The sequence below is a fragment of the Emydura macquarii genome, unplaced genomic scaffold (assembly GCF_026122565.2).
Source record: "Emydura macquarii macquarii isolate MOO-44397 ecotype Brisbane River unplaced genomic scaffold, CSIRO-AGI_Emac_v2 contig_1790, whole genome shotgun sequence".
NCBI classification, from domain to species: domain Eukaryota; kingdom Metazoa; phylum Chordata; order Testudines; family Chelidae; genus Emydura; species Emydura macquarii.
In genome coordinates this window covers 17,234,960-17,259,883 of record NW_027131927.1, presented here as the reverse complement: position 1 = coordinate 17,259,883, position 24,924 = coordinate 17,234,960, and the positions used below count along the sequence as shown (strand labels likewise).

Genomic DNA, 24,924 nt, shown 5'->3' with positions numbered 1-24,924 from the left:
GGGTAGGTTGGTTGCGTGCTGAGCGAGCCAGCCAGCCAGGTCGCCTCCCTCCGCGGGAAGAACGATCGGGGGGACAGGGACAGGTAGGGAGAGGCAGGGTGGAGGGGCCGCGTGTCCCGGAGGGAGTGTAGGCGGGGATGTAGGTCAGGGGAGAGGGCGGCCTGGGAAGGATAGGCAGGGGATGGCGCGGAGAGGTCCGGCCTTGTAGGGGGTCGGCCTGTCCGGAGATGGATAGACGGGGTGTGGGGGGATTGGTAAGGGGAGGGAGGGCCCTGGGAGGCAGGCAGCGGTGTGGGGGGAGGGTCGATAAGGGTAGGCAGGACAGTGGGACAGGCCCCTTGGTTGCAGCAGGCGGAGGGGGGTAGCAGAGGGGGTTATTCCTCTTTCCAGACAGGTTTTGGTTGTTGGTTTAAGTGTATTCATCATAGGGGGGGTGTTGCCCTCATTTTTGAAGGGAAGCTACTGGGGCTATGGTGTAATGAGTGACTGCTGTAGAAGCTTACCCAGGTGGTTCAGGGCATCTTGCCTAAATCCTGATTTGGTGAAATCCATTTGAAAGCATAGTTCTTATCACTCCGAGGCCTTCAAGATGGCATACATTTACAGCCTGCTTTCATAATACACTCTCACAGCCACCTAATACTGAAGGAGGTGGAAGCTCTGAGGCCCTGGCATTTCAGCTGGAAAGATATGAATAGAGAACCTAGTCTATGCTTGAGAAAATTTTCAACACTCTTCTGCTGTCTAAGGTGGGCCAGGCTTTTTTCTGTTGGAGTGTGTGGGTTTTGTACAGAACAGAGGAAGTACAACTTCTTGAGAATTATGGAAGGAGGAACTTACCTTAGGAAGAAAGGATTCTGGTGTCCTGAGCACAACCTTGTCCTTCTGGAACATAAGATTGCCAGATTGACACTCACCTGGCAGCTGAGACAGCTACTAAAAACCAATTTAGATAAATAAAAGACTGACATAGAAGGCAGATGCTTGAAAGGAAGGCTTATCAGGGACATCAAAACTAGCAGAAGGTCTCCTTTTCGGAAGAGTGGTCAAACTACCAGTTTGGCTAATTGGACTGCTTGAAGGAATCTGGCTACCTGTGGATTATCTGCCAGGGCACCCAAGGATCCTACAAATAGCACACTACTAAGAGCAGACATTGATGAGCAATGGTACTAGGCTGAAGGCCTCCGTGGATGCCTTAGAGAAAGTCCAGAATGGATGGAATTCCTGGATTTCTGGGATATACATTGTGTTCTTAGCACCAGTTGAATCTGGACCAGATAAAGGAGTATGTTTTAATGTCGATACTCTCCTAGACTAAAGCAGCTGAAGGACAGACCCAGACCCAGAACTTCTAGTATTTCCCTCTCTCCAGCTAGGCTGTTAGTTGAAGCTATTTCGTGTCTGGATGATACTGGAGGGGGGGAATCCAGTGTCAGTTCTATCAGGTCTAACTACTAAGCTCTCTTTAGCCAGAAAAGTTATCAGTATTGCTATTATTTCTCATTTTATTTTCAGGAACACCTTCCCCAGTAGTGGAAAGGGTGGAAATGTGTAAAGTAGGCCCTGAGACCCATTGTGTGATAAGCCATCTGTCCTCATGCATCTGGAATCTGCCTCCCTTGTGAAGTATTTTGCCTCTTTGCATTTGTATGATTCACAAACAGGCTGGTTAAAAGGAGTCTGATCATCTGAATGAGAAGATTGGCTCTGCAGGCATAGGTTCAACAACTCCCTGTGGTGCCTGTATCTGGAGGTTTTCAGTCTCTCTTTTGATCGTGGTGCCTTTTGATGTGGATCTCTCTGAGGGAAAAGAGGAACCGTGTCTGCCCACCTCATTTGTTCCATTACTTTCATGTGTAGTGCCAGACACTTTGTTCCTCATTGGTTGTTTAAATAGGATCTGTAGTTTTATTGTCTGATTGAACCAGGATGTGATTCCCCCTTAGGGTTGGAACCTTTGCAGAGCTAACCTAACTGCTGTCAGCTCTAGGAGGTTTATGCTGAGAGCCTTTTTCCTCCTTGCTTCAGAGGACCTAGGTATCTTTGGTTTCCAAATGAGCACTCCAGCCTCGTGTCAGTTTCAAGGACTAAAGGATTTGGAAGGCAGAGGAGCATGGCTTGGTCAGCCTACACCAGTGTCCACAACCATTGTAAGGAGTTCCCAGCTGTCCTGGGAACCGATACTTGATCTTTCATGTGTTCTGGGGAGTGGTCCTATACTTTTAGTATGAAGGCTTGAAGACTTCAGATGTGTCATTGTGCCCATGGAGGGACCCCTATGCCCAACACAGGTGTCCTAGCAGGTGGAAGGATAGTGCTACATTAGGCCTCCTGTGGCTCCGGAGCAAGAAAATAAATTTCTGGGTGAAACCAAACAACTTTGCTTGGCATTGATGATGAAGCCAGATTCAGTATCTGAGATGTAGCCTTGTGCACTGCTGACTGAGATGGTGCTCTGGTGAGGATGTCATCCAGAGTCTGGCTCATATCACTACCACCATCTTTGTAAAACCCTGAGGGCCAACGACAGGCCAAATGGGAGTGTTAGGTACTGATGATGTCTCTTGCTATATGCAAACCTCAGAAGTATGTAGTGCCATAGTCTGATGGGGATAGAGAGATAAGAATCCACTAGATGTATTGAAGTCAAGTAGGCCACCAGGACTGGGATGACACCATAGAGAACATGGTTTCCAGCTGAAACTTTGTTTTCTTCATCCACTTGTTGTTCCCCACCCTCATTTTTGCATAATGAAGATGTAGTAGAAACCTTTCTTCTGAGGAAGGAATTATATCACTCCCATATCTAGATGATGAGATATTTCCTTCTGGATCAAGTTCTGTTTTATGGGGTTGCTGGCACTGGTTGACTGGATAATAGATGGGATGGGGCCTACAGCTCAAGGGAGTATCCCTAGCTCACTGTTCCCTGAGCCACTTGGTTAAGAAAACCATTTCTTTAGGAAATGGCAGATCCTGGCCCCTAGCTTTAGCTCTGGGCAGAGGCCTATGTGATCTATGTCAAAGTGGATGGGGGGAAGGCAGGGAGACTTAGGTGACTCTGGACTTTTCCCCTGGACGTTGAGTCCACTGTTTTCTCTTGGGGAATTTGTTGTCCCTTTACTGGTACCTCTGACTGGACATGGAGCAAAAAGAGCACCTGTCTGAAGGCTGGTTTATATCCTTTCCGGGGGATACTTAGTGGCTGAAAGGAGTGTTTGAATTTTGCTACATTGTCAGACACCATTTTATTCAGCTTTTCTTCAGAAAGGAGGAAGCCTGTAAACTTGGCTGAGTACAAGACCTGCTTAGAGTGAGTATCCACCTTCCAGGGACTGAGCCATAGGTGATGTATGGCTACTGAGCTGGAAGCCATGGCTCAGACTGAGAACCTCATTGCAGCTATTGAGGTGTCCATTACAAATGCTGTTGCTAGAAACCACCTTTAAAGCAGAACCAAAGTCAGGATGATCTCCATCCTTAAGGGCTATGAAAGCTTCCAGCCAGAAAAGAGATGCTCCTGGAAAGCCAATAGCTGCCAGGAACACAGAGGGAGGCAGAAGAGGCTTCGAGGCTCTTGCTGAGAGTGACCTCCATCTTTCTATCCATGAATTCCTTAGAGTTGAACTCCCCTCCTGAAGGAATAACCATATCCCTGGTGAAGGATGCTACAGTAGCATAATCCTTTAATGTTTCAACAATAGAGCTCTTTGGCTCTTGAATGTTAGAGCCGGAGGTCACTCTTGTTAAGATGCTTGCCCTTATCAGGCTTGTTCCATTCATCCCGGATCACTTTCTTGAAAGCGTGAAGGGGCAGGACAATTTAAGTGGAGGATTTTGAGGGAAGCAAGTTTTCTCTGAAGCCTACCCTGAGGAGCCTGCTCAGATTTCAGAACCAGGCATCTTACCTTCTTCAGTGGAGAAGGAAAAGGACTCCCATCTCCTGGATTTTTTGTGCTTTTTCTTTCCATTTAGATTTTTTTAAACCTTTTTTTAGCATTGCTTTGGGAGTGTAGAAGCTCTGCTGTGACTTTGAGGTGGTCTTTTGCAGCTTGTCTTCCTTAGGACTTGGAGCCCTCTAGAGAGGTCTGTCTCAGAATCCTCCCTCCGCTAGGTCCCATTTTCATGGGGAGAAGAGAACTCATCAGAGCCCTCCTGGGCTGGTTGGAAGGGAGGGGGGCTAATTAGAAACCCTGCTTCTTTCCTCAATGCACTCAGAACCCACTTTAAGATATAGGGGTGGAATGACGTGGTCCAACAAGCCTCCCCAGCCTGTCCCATAATGGTGCCTTGGCACTTACCTCTAGAGTTGAGTAGTCAGGGTGCTCCTCATTTTTGGAGCCTCTCCCTGCTCTGCTCTGGGATTCCTGGTCCATTTCCCCCTCATTGGAATTGCAGCTGCCTTGGTGGGTAGGGATCAGCCTATCTGACTCATAGCCCTGGGACCCAACAGAGTTAGGGACGGAAGGTTGGATGCAGGCTGGGGCACAACTCAGCATCTGAGCTCTGAGCATCTGCTGAGCCTGGAAAGGCTGCCTCGCATATAGAGCACCCCTTGGATTTAACACTGTGCTTTTGTGGTTGTTTTGCTATGCTATAAAGGGCAGAAGAGCCAGCAGGGAGATCCTGCAGTGGAGGCTTAGGGAGAGTTAACCAACCTAGGGAAGAGGAATGCCAAGGAGGAGAACAGTTCTCACTGCCCAAAAAACTGGGCAGAAAAATTAGAATGGAGTAAGGGCAGGAGAAAAAAAACTAACACTGTCTGTTGCTGCAGAGACAGAGAACCTAGCCACAAGCTGGAGCAGACCGTACAGCACCAAAACGCTGATCCACTTCTATGTAGTGAGGAGAGCAGCCCCGATGTCTAGAATTATGGGGGGCACTGGGCTGCATAAGAGGGCAGGCAGAAGTAGTCTAGACAGAGGCCAGCCAATTTCCACCTTGCGTGGAATATAATGATCTATCAAAACTGTCCTGATGGTGTACCCAAACACCATCCCTCTCCAAGCTGCTGCATGTAGACGATCACACACACACCCATCCTAGCTATTTCCATAGTTAGCACTGTAGCATCCAGAAGTTATCAATATCACCTGAGCTACTGACCTAAAATTCAAAGCTAACATTAAAGCAAATTAAAATTCTTAGCTTATCTGCCGAGTGTGCCAAAAATATATATACTGATGGAATCACTCAATGAGGAACTCAGCTCAGACCATCAACTCATTTCACACACCTCAAATGTTGGATCTGATCCAGCTCCATTTCAAATCTGTGGAAAGACTACCATTTACTTCCACAGGAGTTGAATTTGGCCCCTGCTAATATATTTTAGACATTACCAAATAGGTCCAGATTGAAACAACTGACATGGGAATGAAAGGGATCCGTTTCCCTTTACTAATTTTTAACCATTCACTTGCCCTCTGATTGTGTATATCTTAACATGGTCCTTTTCTTCAAGAGTTAAATTAAGTAGCTTGCAAATCATGTAAAAATTCTTTAGTTTGTAAGGTCCCTGTGTAAGTACTAAACGTTGCCTCTTTTGTCATTTGCTTTATTTAATCTGGCTGTCACAAATGCAATGTAGGTGTCCTACTACAGCTTCATTTGTCTGGCAAGTAACACTAAAGATAAAATTTGTTCCTTTTATGTCTAGTCTGTTGTGGGTAAGCACAGACCAAGAAATTGCTAAAAATTTCCAGTTACTAGATTTTAATTTTTCCTTATGTTAATTCATATGAAGCTTGATTCATATGTCAAGGTTTAATTTCACTGAAAAAGTGAAATCTTTTTCTTCATGAGTATTTTAGTGGTAATTTAGCTCTCTAACCTTAACAGATATGAAACTGTGCCACGGTTGATGCCGGATTTCTAAAGAAGTATCTACTGTAATTTTTTTAATCCCAAAGAATTAAAGAACCTCTAAAAACTGTTTTTACATAGTGAAATCTTTAAGTCGGTCATGCTGGATGATCAGCCACATTCCCCAATGGAATATATTTAAGTATTTCAATCCAAATCATATAGATGCAGTGTAGATGTTCTGCTCTCGGACCTTGCAAGGGGGAAGGGTCCCAGAGCTCAGGCTATAATTGAGTCCGAACGTCTACACCACAAATAAACAATCCCTTAGTTCAAGTCATCTGCACAGGCCAGCTGCTGATTTTTAATTGCAGTGTAGACATACCCTAAGGGTCGTACTACATCTCTGTGAATTTGGTATTTAAGGAGAGGGCAAGTGTCAAAACCAGTGTAGAATACAATTTGTACACAGTAGGCGGAAATTTTGATAATCAAATCAGTGTTGAAATTTATCATTCACACTATAAAATTATGATCCTTTACAACGACGGGAGAAGATAGTTCGAACTAAGAGCTAGCGTTACATTTTTATGAAATACCTATTCAGTACAAAGGCACCTGACAGGTTTGCCTCTTTCACAAGACATTTAACTAGATTACAGTACTTTATCATTGAGTGACAAACCGATTACACAACATACTTGGATATTTGTTATCCTGGGGTTTAAAGAATGAATTAACTCATCATGTTTCTTGAGTTATGCCATTCCTTAAATTAACAGAAAAACGAATAAAGTGTTCCTGCATATACACATTCCAATAATCTATGCATATGTATTTTTTAAAAAAAGATAGGGAATACCTGCCAGGTCTCAAAAGAGTATGTTCCTTTTTTTTTTTTTTTTTTATTGGTCAAATAAAAAGCATTACATTTGAAATATAAAAAATGTATCTGAAAAAATGTTCCTAGTACAGACTTCTAAAAACCCCAGTATTTTATTTAACAAGCCTGATCCCACAAACGAAACATGGGGCATTCCAGCCTATGTTCCATTCTCTACAGTTTTGTTTTCAAGTCAACAAAATACAGATAGCTTTATAAGAAACCACATCCTAAGAAACTCAGTTCTTTTGACCCATAGAATACATTTTGTTGTAATAAATATTGAGAAATATTTATTCCTTAGGATTATTTCAAAGGAGTAAAAATAATCCTCGTTAGCGCTGGAGAAGCATTAATCATAAAATTATAGGAGAGTGGTAAAGGTTACATAAAATACTTTAATAGCATTATTCCTCACTCATTATAGTAAAGTGCTGAAATTGAATTTAAATTGTTTTTATTAACAGCTGTTCAGTTAAGTATCCATTTTGATCCAACGATTTGTTCATACATTAGATTTCAGAAGGAGGAATCACAGACAGCTGGAGAAGTGTGTTTACTTAGATTTAGAGCACCACCTTAGGGCATGTATACAGACACCGGTAACCATGAACTTCTAGACATCTCAAAAAAACTATATCTCAGAATTTAAAGGCTGGATGATAGCTTTGGAAAAATCATTTTTCCTTCTGGCTTTAAAAAAGTAATCATAGTAAGTTATGAAACAGCATTTTAAAAATCCAGTTTTATAGTCAACAAACAGAATTAATCTAGTTAATTTAGGATATTCATTCAACTAAGATTAATCTAAGGTTTGTCAAGACTGACACCATATAAAAAGGGTGAATTTGATTGACACTGTACCTTAAAAAGCCTTTCCTTTAACATTCTGACATCTCAAAAAGCAAATAGACAATGTTGGATTTGTACCCTACAATACTACAGTTGATTTGTAGATCTAGTTTATAAATTTGGTTATACTGTATATCACACATACACCATCCTTTTATGTTTTATAAACTGGGATCTTGACTTAAAATAGCTGTGTGTTCCAAGCTGTCAAAGGCTTGCCTTACAGTACTTCTGAACTTGCTCTACAGTTAGCTGATGTTCCTTTGCAGAGCATACAAGTGTTTTTACTCCAGGAAACTTTGAAAGCAAACATGATAAAAGTTATTAAAGATGATCATTTGCACAGAAATTTCATTTTGGAATATTGAAAATTAACTTTGATTAGGCAGATGCACAGTTCAGAACAAAACATCGCCTGCTATAATCAAGCCACTAATTCTTTAAAAATAAGCCTTTGTTTAGAGGCAGTTTCATCAATGAATCTCTACTACTAAGTGCCAAATGGATATGCTTGCTTTTACTCTAATAGCCGAAATATACAATTTTGTCTTCTCTGATGACTGGAAGGAACTAGATGGATGCATTTAGAATAGTCAAAGAACTAAACATGCCTCTCCACATCAACCCATCTGCAAGAGTCATTTGTAACAGACTGCTGCAGGATGGCACATTCACTGGGGAACTCTACTGGTGTTAGCATGTAGACAGTCTTGAAGTGCCAGAAGGGTATAACCTCAAGAGGGTTTTTTTGTTGTTGTTGAAAAGCCTACATAGAAGAAAATGGAAACTTACTTTTAATATGTATTTGGTTACAAGAGAAAAATAAACAAATGTATGACTTCAAAAATCCAACGTTTATAATTGAGGAAACCCACTGATAATTCCCATTTTTATACTGTACTTAAATTACACAAGTAGAAAAGTTATGCTTATTAATAGTTTAATGTATGAAGGAAACATCCAGATTTCTGAATATGAAGGTACATATCTCACATTAATTTAAGTCTACATAATGTAGAGCCTCTATACTGACATACTGAAATTTACTTTCTGCTTAGCCATTTCTGTTATGTAAACAATTGTACATTTATTTGCCATTCTAAAACTTCAGGATCAAGTTTACATAATTTTGCTAAATTTCTGTGTTTGCTCAGAAGCAGTTACAGTACTAGAACCAACCAGCCAAAGAACAGTTTCAACAGAAAGTTATGTCCAAAAAAAAAAAAAAAAAAAAAAGAGTAAAGGCTAACTAAGTTGAAACGTATGATGGTGGGGAATGGGCGGTCACAATGTTCACAGAAAAAGGTCAGTTAGTAAGTTCTTCTGCAAAAAGCCTACACACTTCAGTCAAGCACATCAGTAGAATGATTTGGGAACATATCAACGGCCATTTGTGTTTTCCTCAGAATAAAAAGCAATCTCCAGGCTAATAAGTTGATCCCATTCAGCCAAGTTGGTTCATATGCACACTGTTCATGTGAGGTGTCCAAGTTCCAGTCCACACCTGAAAAAGAAGAGTGTTATTAATGATGTTACAAGGATTCTTTGGATCATTTAAGAATTTTAGGCTTAGCCAACAGGTTTACAGTATAAATTTATATGCTTGCCTTCACTTTTCATTTCTGCAATTGTTGCATCTATTAATAAAATACACCAAGTTACCTTACAAGAGGAAAATACCTTTAAGAAAGTAACTCTTAAAAGCTCAGATGTGCAGAGATGATTTTCATCACTTTCACCTTCCTGCCTGTGCTTCTCCCGTTGGTCACATATCCTGCCTACACATTCCTTTCAGTACTATATAGACATTTTTCCCCCCAGCAATTTTTCAACTGCTTTCAATAAAAAAATTCAACTGTCATGCCACAGAGTTGCAATGTGTCACTCCACCCTAACAATATACTATATTGTAACATTTATATTAACAGTATATCAGGAATTCCCAGCTCCCAGGATCAAGGGGAATAATAACTAAGGCCCCAAACGTGCAACTGGATCTGCAAATGTAGGTTCATGTGCCAACTGAAATCAGTAAGGCTACTGCATGCAAGCATCATGGCATGGGGAATTACAAGCCATTTCCCTTCACCTTTTGAAAAGTTCAGTGAACTAAAATTTTTATTTTTATTACAAATTGTTTTTTTCAATACCTAATGCCACGTTCCACTGCTGGAGAAACCTTACAAATACTACATGTAACAAAGTAAATATGTTAACAGAGTTTAATATATAAACAAGCATGTTTTATATGGTTAGGTTAAATCCAGATTATGGCTGCTCCAGTATGGTTGGATTTGGCTGGAGGAGGAGAAAAAATATATAAGGAATCTCTTCCCCTCAACTGCTCTCATGCAGTGAACTTCCATAACTCAGCAGAAAAATGAGGCCACTTGTGTTTCTAGCAGTGCTAGAAATCCCAAAAGGGGTATCCCTGAAAAGAGTGATGATGGGGCTAGGGCAATGGTTAAACAGATGATGGAAAGGCCACCTCTCTCCTAGGTACACTCAGCACAAGTGAAGGCAATAGCCTCAAAAGCATAATGCTCCAGGTCTAGTGCTGCAACAGTGTCTCCACCTTTCATTAAGAGAGGCATAATTTATATGCAGCGGTGAATAAATTACACTTCCCACAAAGTTCTATCACATCTATCTCACTTACAGTACTTCTGTAGTAGCTAAGCACCATAATTAAACATTATCTCTTTTGTTAAATGTGTAACACTTGAAACAGTTATTATAAGGGCTTGTCTACATGGGGAAATTAACTAATAGGTATTCTGCAATAGCTTCCTGGTATTCTGATATAGTTATTATGCTTAAATTCATACCCTACTTTATTCTGGAATAACTTTCCCATGTAGACAAGCCATCAATCAAGGTTTGCTTAGTTTTAAAAGTAAGTGGAATTTATTTTACACTAGTTAAATGTATTGCATGAGGTGCTTCAGCTATAATTAGTAAAGGTAAATCAGATTTAAATTAGACTGGAAATACACAAGTTTTTATGTTTTGCTTTATCCACCTGGGGAATAATTTATTTTTGTATTTGACTATGTTGAAGATAAGTCAGGAATAAAACATAATATTACCGTTTGAGGGCCGTTGTTTTCTGTGGAATTTGAAACCATCTTTATCAGTGAGTTCCAAGATGGGTCAGCAGCATGAGGTCCATTAAATATAGGACCTCCAGTACCATCTGTGATGGGTGCAACTGGAGGAATCATTGCATTCCCATACACAGAGAAAGGCATACCCTTCGGTGGGGGGAAAGTTAAGAATCAACATTTATATATAAATATACACACACTTCAAGTAGCAATAAAATGACTGCTTTACATTTTTAGAAATTCCCTACATATGTATTGTTTAAAAGAGTAAGGTTTTAAACATTTTTCCTATCTGCTATCCATTTACTTTTAGCATAAGATTAGTAGTATGTTGCAACTACTCCAGAGAAAAATAAAGATCAATAACACTCTAACATACAAAGCTCAAACTATTTGACTGGACAGAACTATAAAATGTCTACTTGTCTTAAGAAACAACATAGAAATATTGAAGTTCCAATACTAAAGTGGATGCCAAAAACATTAGGATTGTTACCCCGACTTTAGGAAAATCCATATATCCTGCAGGAACATGCTGATGGTATGTACCGGAAGGAGTTACAATTCCTGTACTGTCTCGCTCCATCGCTTGATGTGAAAACACTCCTGGATCAGACATTGGCCTGTGGATCATATGACTTCCCATTCCACTGTGACACCAATCTACTTTATCTAGCAAAGAAATAGGCACAATCAATGATTACACAGATATTAATAAACAAGTGGGAAGCTAATAGACTAAAGTCCTCTGCATTAAAGCATTTCCGCGACAACAGTCACTTGCTCTACAGTAACTGGTGGGTCAAGATATATTGTCCACTCACACTATACTTTTAGTTCCAGAGGAGTAGCAGTGTTAGTCTGTATACAGCAAAAACAAGAGATCTGTGGCACTTTAAAGACTAACAAATTTAATATTTGCAGACATAAGCTTCCAAGAGACTTCAACTGTGTTACCCATTTTCTGTATTACTGCATCTGAAGAAGAGAGCTGAAGTCTCTCGAAAGCTTATGTCTGCAAATATTAAATTTGTTAGTCTTTAAAGTGCCACAGATCTCTTCTTGTTTTTGCTATACTTTTAATGTGCATGCACTCCAAGAATGGAATCTGTGTGGACAATAACAAAAAAAAAAATCCCACTTAATGGAGAAGAATGTTGAAAAATTACTTATGGTCAAGAAATAGCTTCCACAATAATTTCTCCTTCAAGTTACGGCTACTGAAATTTGCCCCTTATGGGTCTTGTACTGTGGTATTAAGGGCTGCATGGTTTCTCATAACCTCAGCTTTGACTGTCTTATACTACAATAGGGTGCTTGTCAAAAAAGATAGCTTCATCAAGAAGAGGCCACTTGGAAGTTGGCTGTTACTTTGGGACCAGTAATCAGGACCTAATTACATTCAATATGGGCAAACAGAGGATACTCAATGAGTAACACACACATATGCTGTTTCAAAAAGGCTAATTTCCTAAAGCTGAGAAAAATTATAAGCAAAATTGATTGGGAAGAAAAACTTAGAAAAAGGTTTATAAAAATTGGCAGGTCTTAAAGAAGAGTTTATCAGACTGCTAAAAAGTCATGATTCCACAATCAAGTAAAAAGGACAACTATAGCTAAAAGCCCATCCTTGTTCAGTTGCAAGGTGAATGCATCGATTAGAAATTAAAAAGCAATGTATTAACAAATGGGAAAAAAAGGGGATAAAAGTTATGAAGGGCAGAAAATAGATAATGGATGCTAAGGACATCAAGGAAATATCCATGGCTGGTGAGGCTAAGGAAAAACAAGGAGTTTTTAAAGTATTAGGAACAAAAGAAATCTTAACAATGGTATAGGGCCCAACGCTAGATGAAGATTTAAACATTTTTAATGATACAGAAAAAGCACAAGTGTTCAATAAATATTTGTTACAAACCAGAAATGTACTCATACTACATAAGAATGTGTAAATACTGGCAGTCAATAACGAAGGAGGGTGGTAGACATCTACTAGGGAAATCTTATTTAAATCAGCAGATGCAGATAATGAAATCAAGAGTCTGAAAAGAGTTGGCTGAGGAGAACTCTGGCCTGCTGATGCTAATTTTTAATAAATCTTGGAATATAGGGGAAATTTTAGAAGACTGGACTGTGCTAATATTCAAAAAGGGCAAGTGGGTGACTGGGTAACTATGAGCTGGCTAATCAGTACTGGGCAAAATATTGGAAAAAGCTGAAATGGGAGTCATTTGATAAAGAATTAAAGGTCAGAAATACAATTAATACCATAAATACCACAGATTTATAGAAAATAGATCTTAGCAAACCTGATTACATTCTTTGAGGAGACAAGCTGTTTGACTGATAAAGGTCACTGCATGGATATAAATACTTTGTCTTTTGTAAGATGATGTTTGACTTAATACTGCACGACAATTTGATTATAAAATTAGTACTATACAATACCAATAGAGCACGTTAAATGGATTAACAACGGGATAAATGACTGATCTCAAAAAGACTTTAGTGGGGATCATCACTGAAGGTCCACAGGGATTAGCACTAGGACCAACACTATTCAACATTTTCACTAATGATCAGAAAGTAAATATAAAAATCACTGCTGATAAAATTTGTGGATGACACAAAGATTGGCAGAGTAGTAAGTAATGAGGAGGACAGGGCAATAGTATGGGAGATCTGGATCGCTTGATAAACTGGGCCCATTCAAACAAAATGCATTTTAAAGCAGCCAAATGTAAAAGTATACATCTAGAAACAAGGAATGAAGGAACTACCTACAGAACTGGGGACTGTATCATGAAAGCAGTAACTGAAAACGATAATAAGGTTCATAGTGGACAAGCTACTCAACATAAGCTTCCAGTGCGACATTGTGGCAAAAAGGGCTAATGTGATTCTCAGAGGTATAAACGGGAGTAGTGTATAGGAATAGGGAGATGATTTTATCTCTATATATGGCACCGCTGAGACAGATAGTGGAATACTGTGTACAGTTCTGGTGCACACATTTTAACATGTGGAAACATTGGACAGAGTATAGAAAAGAGCTTTAAAAATGATTTGGAGGCTGGAGAAAACACTTTCTAGTGGGAGGCTTAAGGAGCTCTATCTGTTTAGCACATCTAGTGAGAAATGACTTGATTACAGAGTCTGCATACTTTCACAGGGAGAAAATATACTAGGTACTAAAGGGCTCTTTAACAGTGAAACATATAACAAGAATCAATGGCAGGAAGCTGATACCAGACAAATTAAAATAAGAAATTAGGCACAATTTTTTAACAGTGGGGGTGATTAATCACTGGAACTAACCACCAACAGAAGTAGTAGTTACTCACTTGTGTAGTAATGATGGTTCTTCGAGATGAGTATCCCTATAGGTGCTCTGCTGTAGGTGTGTCTGCATCCCTGCACTGCTGATCAGAGAACTTTTAAGACAGTCAATCCTGCCCATGCATGCGCTGCTCTCTGCCTGCCATGAGGCTAGCCAGCATGCGCAGGCATTCCCTCGTCAGTTCCTTTTCTACCACAGAGGGAACTACTAGATCTCCGAAGTAAAGGAGAGGGGGTGTGTGTTGTGGAGCAACCGGGGGGAGGGAGAGAGGACCGGGGGGGACGACACATCTTGAAGAACCAACATTACTGCACAAGATGAGTAACTTCTTCGAGTAGTGTCCCTATGGGTGCTCAACCATAGGTGACTCCCGAGTAGTGCCCACCAGTGCGGGCTGGGACTTCAGAGTTGAGTCTGATACAGATAGTAGTAGAGTGCACTGAATTTGGTGTCTGCAGCCAAATCCTGCAGGATGGCATAGAGTTCTGCGAAGATGTGTGCAGGTGCCCAGGTAGTTGATCTGCAGATTTCTGATATAGAGAGAGCCTTGTAGAAGGTGATGGATGAGGAGACTGCGTAGAATGCGTGCGTATTGAAGATGGAGGTCTTTTACCAATTGCGTAACATAAGTTTAATTCAGCCTGAAACCCACTTAGAGTATCTGAGCTGAAATCGCTGTACCTTTTGACCTATCTTTCATCTATCCCCTATCTGGGGAACCTGGGTTTCTTTTTCTGGGGTTCATATGATGTCTGTGAATATTGAGATGGTTCTTGGGATGAGTACTGTGAGCGAGACTTGAATGGTGGCTGAGGGCTGTACTTTCTTTTATACCCAGGTATATAGATCCCGAGGGATTGAAGAGTGGCCCTCAAATCTTTTAACGTGTGGAAAGAGGCATCAATCTTTTCAGCAAATAATTTTGTCCCTTTCAAAGGGATGGTCCTCTACTGTCATTTGGACCTCCCTGGGGTAGCTGGAGAGATGAAGCCACGAAGCCAGTCTCATCAGAATGACAATAAAAACAGAACATGCTGCTTTGTCCGCTGCATCAAGTGCAGACTGGAGAGACATTTTCGCCACCAACTGGCCCTCATTAACCAAGGCTTTCAGTTGGTCCTTGGGAGAACTGGGGAGCTGTTTAATAAAAGAACTAAGTTCCACATAGTGTGAATAGTCATACTTAGCCCACAAGGCTTGATAGTTTGCAACTCTGTATAGGAGGGTAGCCAAGAAGTAGGCCTTTCTGCCAAACAAGGTCCAGATGCTTCCAGTCCTGGTTACAAAGAGTGGACTTAGACTGATGTTGGCGGACTTTAGACTTAACTGCGTCAACAACGATTGAATTGGTGGGCAGGTGTGAGAAAAGGAATTCTATGTCCTTTGCTGGCACATAATATTTCTTGTCTGCCCTCTTACAAGTTGATGGGACTGATGGGGGTCTGCCATATCACCTTGGCGGGGATCCAGTTGAGCCTCATTACTAGGGAGGATCACTTTGGAGGAGATGGAGGAATGTAAAATGCCCAGCAGCTTGTGGTGCAATTCAGACATCTCTTGTAAAGGTATTTGGAGTGCCTCTGCCACCCTCTGTGCTAAATCCTGGAACAGTTTAAAGTCATCCACCAGACATTGCGAAGGGAGCACCACAGACTTGTCTGATGACGATGACAAGAAGTGGGCTGGAGGAGTGACTTCCTCCTCAACTTCAACCTCTGGTTCCTCCCTTGCCAGCTTGGGGAGTTCAGAAATTAGCAATTCTAAGAGAGCTAACAAACTACAAACAGACAGCTCTAGCTCTGTCTTTAGCCAGGGGTGGTTGAGAAGGAACTGAGGAGGGAGTGCCTGTGCACGCTGACTATTCTTGTGGCAGGCGGGGAGCAGTGCAAGTGCAGGTGGGATGGATTGCTACCAAAGTTCTCCGATCAGCGCAGGGATGCAGACACACCTATAGTGGAGCACCCATAGGGCACTATTAGAAGAATATATGCTTTAGCCAAACACGTTATTCGACTCAATATAGAGGTAACTGAGTTCAGTGTAATGGCTTGTGATATCCAGGTCAGACTAGATGATCTGATGGTCCTGTCTGGCCTGAAACTCTACGAATCTGACCAGAAAGTTTCACAGTTCCTAATATACAAAACAGCAAATTCTATAAAAAAAGCAAAACTGAAAAAAGGCTATAACTGTCTTCAGAGGAGTCCTCTCCCCTTCCTCCTCAAAAGATGACTATCCCATGCACTTCCTCACTCAATGTCCTGTATTGCAATAATCTTTCTCAACAACAGTGAGTTTTGGGTGAAAGTCAATTCAAAGTCCATACTGCTCCCCTAGGTTGGTTGCAGGAGTAATCATAAAAAATAGATAGATTATCTAGTTCATCCCGGGCAGAGTAGTACCTACCTGCTTTGTTATTTATGGATTTGTGCAACTATAATAGCAACAACAGACATCACAAATAGCAAAGCTTTACAACCTGCTTTTCTCTGCTATCTTTTAGGACACAACTTTAAACTGGACAGAGCAAACAGAAGACCCTGATCTGAGAATTGGAAATGAATTTGTAATGAGCAAATTTAAATTCTGAGGGAATTTATACAATGCCTTTCAATTCCAAAGCAAGGTTATTAAGAAAAGCAATATGACTATAGAAAATTGCATGCATAAGGAACCTGTTAGATAGTACTTCATACCTTGATTGCCACCTATCCCTTCAAAGGACCAGATGCCACTATGCCCCACTGGAGTGGCTAAATTGCTCCCCATAACGGATGGAGTAGAAGTTCCAGTTTGTCTAATACGTGCAGAACGTTCAGTCCCAATTGGAACAGGAACCTTTCTGTCCTGAGACACGTTGCTGGGCTTTTCTGACCCCAAGGACACTGCTGAAGGGGTAGGAGAGGGTGCTCTAACTCCAGATGACACTGATTGAGCAGGAGATTCTACAGAAAATAATTAAAATATTACAGAAGTATGTATGTATATTTAGTATCTTTGCTAGACCTAATTTGAAATAAAACAAATTTCCACTCACATAGTTCTGTTCACATATACTAACATTAACCTGTAAAAACAAGCATTTGGAAGTAGATAATTCAGGAGATTAGCACTGCCACATCTATATAGCAGGCATATTAGGATAATCTGAAGATCACTGGTTCAAAATATAGCTCAAGCCTTTAATCACCTGTTGACTGGTGGCTTATGTGAAACAATTATTGTAAGTTGTTTACTACCCCAGACTCTATACAATTGATCACAAAGATACTGATAAAAAGTTCATTTTAGGCAGTATCAATAAAGATTGGCAATGAGAAAGGGTTAGATTCAGAAGCATATCTGAAATAAATTGATGTGTTCTTCTCAAAATGTCTGCGTCTTATGTAGCCTGCAAAAGTCCTAATAAGAGGACTTTAAATTTTAATATTACCAGTGGCTTAACCTTTAACATTTTTCCTTAAATATAATTGAATCAGTTATATTTAAACAAACAATTTAAAATTTGTTTTCTGTCGTAACACATCATGGCTGTGTTATGGCAAAAACTGAAAACTTTTACAATTTTAGATAAAGATATCAAAAGATATCAAAACTTACAGAATACAGTAGTCTCTCTCCAAATATTTTTTGCGGTCATTTTTAAAGGGTTCTAAAAACATTCACCATAAAGGCAGCACTATTTGTTGGTAGCATTCATGAAGACATTACTACATCAGTTATAATTAGTTCACTTTTGGAAGAGTATTTTCTCAACCAAAAGGGCTAGAAACATACTTGAAAATATCCTAAAAACTAAAAGGAACCCCACAGAGGATTACTGAGTGGTTGATGCATCTGTTGAGATCAAACCTTTCATTTAACAGATTTCTTCCAGGACAATCCATTCTGTAAAATATAGTTTCAAAATCCACCTTCAAATAGATATGGACTTTAAAAATAATGAAACAAAAAACCCTAGGAAAAAAGCTTAGCCAAAAATACCAGTTTTTTTATTAGGAAGCTACATACGAAAGGCATAATTTGACAGAATATTTTGCCTTTACAATAATTTCTCAGTAGTTTCATATTGAGTATAACTCACCATTTGATGCCGATGAACATGGAGGCAATAAACTAAGTGGGGAAAAATGTTGTCTGTTAAAATTAGCAGCTGCAGGTGCTCCACCAAGGGGTGGCCCAGGTGCATATATCTGACCACCCGAAAGGTTGGAGGCAAAGTTACCCAAATGTGTAGAAGAAGGTGTTATAGAAGCATATGGTGAATCCATACCAACAATACCTATGAAAGAAATTGGCAGAGGGTTAATTCTCCACTGAAAGAGAGCTCTAATTAACATCTGTGTAAGTAGTAGAGGAGAACAATGGGAAAACATATGCATCAAATTAATTTCTTCCCCCATCTCAATTATTTGACATATCAGTTAGTTAACCAAGTTTTTTTAGCTGTTGTCTCCATTCACAAAACTACAAATAGGAGAGAAAAAAAATGAATAATAAAAAACGTGGGAATGGTGTGCATGTCTAGGAGTGTGGAATTAAGCAATTCTGAAAGGTTTAAAACAACTCTCTCTAAAATAAATAAGTGAATGAGAATAAATATGCATGAGTAATAAAGCTGGAATAAATAAGAAAGAAAAGTAAAATGACTATATTTCTCCCCCCCTTATCTCGCTTGCTCTCTCACAAAGAGAAAATTTTTGAAGAAGAAAATTGAAAGTAAAATAATAATGTGTGAAAAATTTTTAGGGGAAGAAAAATGATTGGAAAATACCAGTTGAAAAGAAAATGTGAAACAAAAGACCTGAAAGGGAGTTAGCCAGTAAACGTGGGGAGAGGGTTGTTTGATTTTTGAAAGACTGCCAGTTTGAAAATCTTCCATAGTTTTTGTTCTGAAAGTCTTAAACAGAATTATATTTTATATTTAAAAACAGAAGTTATATTTGCTAGACTTGTGTAAATAACGTGTAGATCTTGAGTTTAAATTAATGCAATAACTTGCGTGTAAATAATCCTGTAACTGGCAACCATCATAACAATCTGGCATTTTCCTTGATTTTATAATTTATTTTGTTTGGGATTAGAAAGGTGATTTTATAATATGTAATGCAGACTCCATCTGGCAAGGGCATGGTAAAGTTGTGATTGTGTTTAAAATTCATGAAGTATTTCTCCACTCCCCTTTTCTTTATTTATTAAGGAAATATTTAATATCTGTTCTGTGATCAACATGAATCCACGTAATCAAATTACGGAGACATGGCTCCTGTAATACAATGGGTAACAGTCAATTATTCAAGCTGAAAAAACTTCCCAAATAATACATTTAAAGGAACTTTAGCACATTGGGAAGGTTTTCCAAGTTTTGCTGGATGAAGAAAGGGAAGAATAAAATCTAAGAAAGTTACTATATTTATTAGACTTCAAATAGTTAAGGACTCTTGACTCTTCCCCAATATGTATCTTCATTCCATTTCAGAGTCTAAGGTTACTAAAGCTTATTTTCCCTGTCCTTGTGTAGATATTAATGTAGGTCAGACAAAAAGAGTGGTCAGGACCTGTCAGAGATGGGTAGGAAACTGTCCAGAGAGACAGCAAGCATGTGCCTGCACTAACCATAAACTTATGAAGATTTAAGACTTCATTTTAAAAGTTTTTATCCCTTGTGGTTGTGAAGATTACTTTCCTGTGAACTAATGCAATACTGTCTTCTTGACTCTGAAGACACAAACTTGCAGCAGCTGCTGCTTATACTGATACTTTTTCCAAGGAGTAGTTTGAAACTGACACTGCTTTGTCAGTGTCACTGTTCTGGGCAGCAGTTAAAGTGGCTTAAATTATGTGAATTTCACTCAGCTGTTCATGGGAAAGCAGGGCCACAAGAGGCAAAGACTGAAGCTAAAAATTGGAGGCAACCATTAGAGCAAAGCAGCAGACACTTTCCCTCCCTTGAGAGCAGCGAGGAGGCTGGGTTAGAAATACAGTAGGTGAAACTCTCTCTCGGGACAATTCCTCAGCATAAGCACCCAAGCAGGGTGAAAGATCAGCACTCTGGGAGAAATCCCAGCATACATTTTCCAGGAGCTGGGCTTCTCAGAAGTGTTTGCCCCTGAATCTTCCTGGCAGGAATTCCTTTGCCTATCTTTTGTATATGCTTTTTGTAATTTTTTTTCAAACTTTGCCAGCAGAGATTAAGCAGAAACCACCCCAAACCTACTGTATTCAACTGAGGGGGAAAGGTTACTAAAATAATCCCCAAAGTCCAGAAAGGTAGTCAACATCTCACGAAGTATAAATAACATAAGTTTATATTACATTCAGAGTAGACTTATGTATGCAGGCCCACACTAATGTATTGGCTTTCCTAAAATCCACACCTGACAGTTTTGTCCACTGACGTAAGTGCTGGGACATTTCTTTTTAAGCTCTCCTCCAACCTGCAATTAATACATTACAATGTATGCACTGTTCAGTGCTATTTATAATCAGAGCCTTTGTGTACTCTGTAGCATGACTGGACCAAATCCTAAGCACTCTCAAATACTGCTGCAATATTAGCTTATTATAGCTCATGGACCAGTTGTCAGCAGACCTCACAGACACCAATATGCATCACAGCCTGGTGTAGGATCATGTGTTTTGGAAGAAGGCTATAAAAGTCACTGACCCCAAACAGAGAAGTGGCAAGAAAGGAGGAGCAGTTTTTTGTTGTGCTCTCCAGAAAGCCTGTTCCCTGGAGCTTCATCTACTGCAACACTGTTCAAGAGACCTGGCTCAGAACCGCCTTTCCCCACTTCCCTGTGTGCCAGCAAGAGGAGTTTGTATCACCTTGGTTCCCCAGGTGCCAGCAGTTTTCCTATTCTCCACATAGTATGGATGGGCCACACTACATTTCTCCCCAGTCCCTAGCCGCAAGTTAGACTCCAACTCTGGCTCCCTGAACTCTGCTACTTGGCTCCATGGAACAATGCAGGGACCACATGCCCTGTAATCCAATTAACTTGCTGTTAGGAAAGTTGGTGAATAAGCGGCAACTCCAGCCAGTCCAAATAGGGAGACAAAAAAAGTTTGGTGACAAAAATATCGAATGACATGGGATTTTGGAAATATGCAAAAGCCCTGGCATCAAATGAGATGAATGGGGCAGTTCACATCTCTCAGAGCTGGTGTGTCAAGTTGCATTCACACTTACTAAAACAGCAATGCATTAGTTTACATTCAGAAAGAATCCTTGTAAGGGCTAGAAATATAGTTTGGGTTAAAAATGAAATCTTTAAAGCACAGTTCCAGTACAAGGGTGAATTATGGAATACACAGCTCATTTAGTGCAAAGAGCCTTAAAAGAACAGGCAGAAAATATTAAGTGTTCCAAAGTGAAAGCATTCAGTTGCTAGTTAATATATAACTGAGGGCACACCACACTCACAAACACACACTTACCTGAGGGACTTGGAGCTGGCCTTTGTAACGGTGGCCTAAAACCTGGGGCTTTGGAAGTATCAGACTGATGCAAGGATTCTGAGTTTGGCAAAAACGAAGACTTTCCTGACAGAATGGACTCTGGTGCTGTCTGAGATGAAACTACAGATCCTCCCCAGAAAGCATGAGCAGAAGTGGAACTGTTCTCAAACAATGTGCTGAAGGGCCCAAATGGCAAAGTAGCATTGAAGTTAGAACCAATACATTTGTTTGCTGGATGAGCTGAATTTTGAGAAGCACTCTGTGTATTTAAGCTAGAAGGAAGCTGCACTGAAGAAGGAACACTGTGGGGCCTTTTAATGTGATTTACATTGAGGACTGCAACAGAACAATTCTGCACAGGAGCTGGAGTCTTGTGAGCAGTATTTGTTCCATGGGCAGGTGGTTTGATAGCAGGGGTTTCCATTTTAGCTGGAGGTTGAGTAGATCCCATTGATGTCTGAGGCAAGGGATAGGTCATGGGGGCATTTGTCAAACCTATCACTGGGGCAGATGAATTTGCTGCTGCTAAGTTTGGAGGCACAACCATTCTAGGCTCTGGTAGAGGAACCTGAGGTTGCTGTAGAGAAGGTCTTGCTTCTTGAGAAAGAGATCCTGGAGGCTGCTGGTGAGCTGGGTGCACTGAGGAACTCCCAGCAGAACTAGCACTGAGCTGCCTACTGCTGGCTGAATTACTTGTTTCCACTACTGGTGGACTAGCTGCTTCCTGGTCAGAGGAAGACGCCCCTTTGTTTGGAGAGGTTGTTACACAATCTGAAGGACTGCTTCTAGAAACCGCTACTGGCTGAGCTGGTGGTGAAGGGGACGATGGGGATGAGACAGGGTAGTGTTCTTTGGCAGCAGGGATGGGATATGTGGCATTTGTAGGTGTTGTGCTGTTATTACTCGCTGTGGTTGTGATTGTGGTTGTGGTAGCATTAGAGGTTTTCACAACCGTGACAAAAAGCTGCCTTCTAACTGAAGGTGAACTGGGACTACCATTTGTAGATGAAACAGGCACAGTAGAGGCTGTTGAACTTGTTGTAACCGTCGGACTAGTAGTCAAAGAACCTGTTGAATTCACCTGAGAACCACTGTTGTTCTGACTGTTATGGCGAGGCACCATGTGAGGTTTAGGTGAGTTAGTAGCTCTTGCAGGACTCAAAGGCCTAACAGGAAAAGGACCCCAGGTAGACTGAGTTGGTGGAAAAGTACCTCCAAAGTGGGTCATGGGCAACCGAGGTGGACGGATTTGTTGGAAAGTCTGAGCAGCAAGTAAAGCATGTGCAAATTGTGGAGGAGGATATGCTAATGGAAGAGAGACTGGAAAACCAGGCCGTACATTATTCACTGGGTTCTTGACAGTTTTGTGTGTGGGTGCTGAAGAAATTGCTGGCATAGTGAGTGCTGTGGCCATTTGAGATGATGAAACAGCTACAGTGGTCACTTTGATCCCCATTAGTGAATTGTTAACAGCTGTAGTAGCAGCAGGTGTTGACGACCCTATTTTGGAATTTGCTGCAGAACTTTTCAAACGATTCTTTGGAATAAGTTCATCAATTTCCTTATCTGGATCCTTAATAAGAGCATTGATCAACTGTGTTGCTTGTCTTGTTGATTCTGTGCCACCCCTGTAAGAGAGAGTAAAAGGAAGGGGAGGAAGTATAGTTATTCTGATCTAAATTTTACCCTAAACTTTTACACTATGTAGCCCAAATGTATGCTTTAAGGCTATGTTCTATCACTCTACACTAGATAAAAAATTCACAGTAAGATATTTTATATTAAAGGGAACTAGATGGTTAGCTTCATGTGTAACGAATCAGAGGCTGAAATACCAGTGTCCAAAGCAACAAAAGCATTGCATAATCCTCAAAGAATAATTTCTCTCTCCTTACTTACTGCCCACAACTATAGAACAGAACCATTTTTCCCTATTCTGCATGAAAACGTTCTTTTGGTCCAATAGCATAAACAGAACAGTAGTAATCAATTATGCTTCTAAAATGATGTTTTTAAATTACTGCTCACTTAGAAATCCTGTCCAAAAAAAAAAAAAAACGTGGTCTACTAAACCAAAGACTACTCTTTTAAAATTTATTCTCTCCATTCACTTTATAGAAATTATTCTTTTAAAATGTAGTAAACAACACCAAACAGATTTATTTACCTAATTGTTATTATTCTGTCCCCGGTCTTGTCTTTCTGTTTGTCAATGTCTATATGCGCTCCAGTGAACTCCCGGATAGCATTGATGTTACATCCCCCTCTTCCAATAACTCTGGAAATTACAGTTGATGGGACAGAAACCTTCTTTGATCTATACAGAAGAAAAAAGTAGCAAGTCAGCTGGAAAAGTTTCAATTATTTGAAATAAACTGAGGATTATCAGGAAGCTATGAAGTTTGAAAGAGAGATCCTGAGTTGGTGTTTAAGATAATAAATTTATCACTTCTACTCTCAAAACTAAAACATTCATTTTAACTGCAAGATGGGCAACATTGAAATAAAGATGTTCTTGTCAAAAGAGATACATAAAAGGGATAAAACTACTTGCATGTCTAACTTTGTATACACACATACCTTCTTACAACCTCCTTCCATCCTTCTTCCCTCTTCTGACCACGTTTAGGGCTAGCTATGGTTAGTTTTCCATTTGGAGAAGAAAGGGGAGAAGGCCCAGATTTTGTGCAAGTGGATAAGGAGTTGCTGGTTACTTCACCAATAACCTCGGATAACCTTTAAAAAAAAATTAGTTGCTTGTTGATACACTGAGTTTAGAGATGCCATATGGCCATTTTACTTTAGCCTTTGGGCACTAAGTATTTTGAGAGCTCGAGCATTAGAAAATCACAACTTGCCAGAGTTAGCACATTTCTGCCCAGACATGTAAGTACACTAAGCACAATTGATCATTTATTAAATATATATGCGCACACACATATATGAAGAGAAGTATCTAAACAGTACTTTAGCAACTAACTAGTAACTAATTCATTCTGGTATTTTTCCCATCTGCTGAAAGCTAGAAACAGGTTCACAGCATTAGACTGCCTAGAATATTGAAGCAGTATATACAGATAAAACAAGGTGTGTGGAATTCTTTTCCTCGTGTGTGTCTGACAAGACTAGAATTAACCAACCAATATGAATTTGTGTAGTGGCATTTTGGAATGTATCGAGAAACATAATATTCAAAGTTTCATTTAAAACTTTAAAACCATCAATGTAATATCCACTGGATTAAGTACCATTTGAACACAGCAGCAGTGTACCTGAAACCTAGGATAAAATACTCCTCTCTTTCACTGGATGGTATTGTTAAAGGAAGAATACCTGCTACTCATGACATCTGTTGCCAAAGAACACTGACTATGCTAACACAGTCCTAGTTTCATTCAGCACGAAGCAACAGTGCTTTTAAGCAGAAGTGTAGCACTACTCCTCCTTCAGTTAAAAACTTTAAAAAATCTACA

The 24,924-nt window shown here is 40.1% G+C and overlaps 1 protein-coding gene and 1 long non-coding RNA gene across 5 annotated transcripts in view; one reads left to right on the top strand and one right to left on the bottom strand.

The window, feature by feature from the left end:
* The window catches only part of LOC137158961 (uncharacterized), a 58,771-nt gene that overhangs the window by 110 nt on the left and 33,737 nt on the right, over positions 1-24,924 (top strand). The gene's annotated exons all lie outside the window — the stretch shown is intronic.
* ANKRD17 (ankyrin repeat domain 17) overlaps positions 6,248-24,924 on the bottom strand; it is a 148,465-nt gene continuing 129,788 nt past the window's right edge. For 2 of the 4 annotated variants that reach the window (XM_067557003.1, XM_067557005.1), the window contains exons 27-34: positions 24,032-24,187; positions 23,619-23,768; positions 21,431-23,079; positions 18,075-18,272; positions 16,687-16,935; positions 11,147-11,322; positions 10,633-10,797; positions 6,249-9,047 (exon numbers count right to left, since the gene is read on the bottom strand). In XM_067557003.1, coding sequence (XP_067413104.1) covers positions 8,988-9,047; positions 10,633-10,797; positions 11,147-11,322; positions 16,687-16,935; positions 18,075-18,272; positions 21,431-23,079; positions 23,619-23,768; positions 24,032-24,187 — 2,803 coding nt within the window. In that variant the 3' untranslated portion in view covers positions 6,249-8,987. Of the gene's footprint in view, positions 9,048-10,632; positions 10,798-11,146; positions 11,323-16,686; positions 16,936-18,074; positions 18,273-21,430; positions 23,080-23,618; positions 23,769-24,031; positions 24,188-24,924 lie in introns of all 4 variants that reach the window. The other 2 variants (XM_067557004.1, XM_067557006.1) reach the window with 2 other exon arrangements.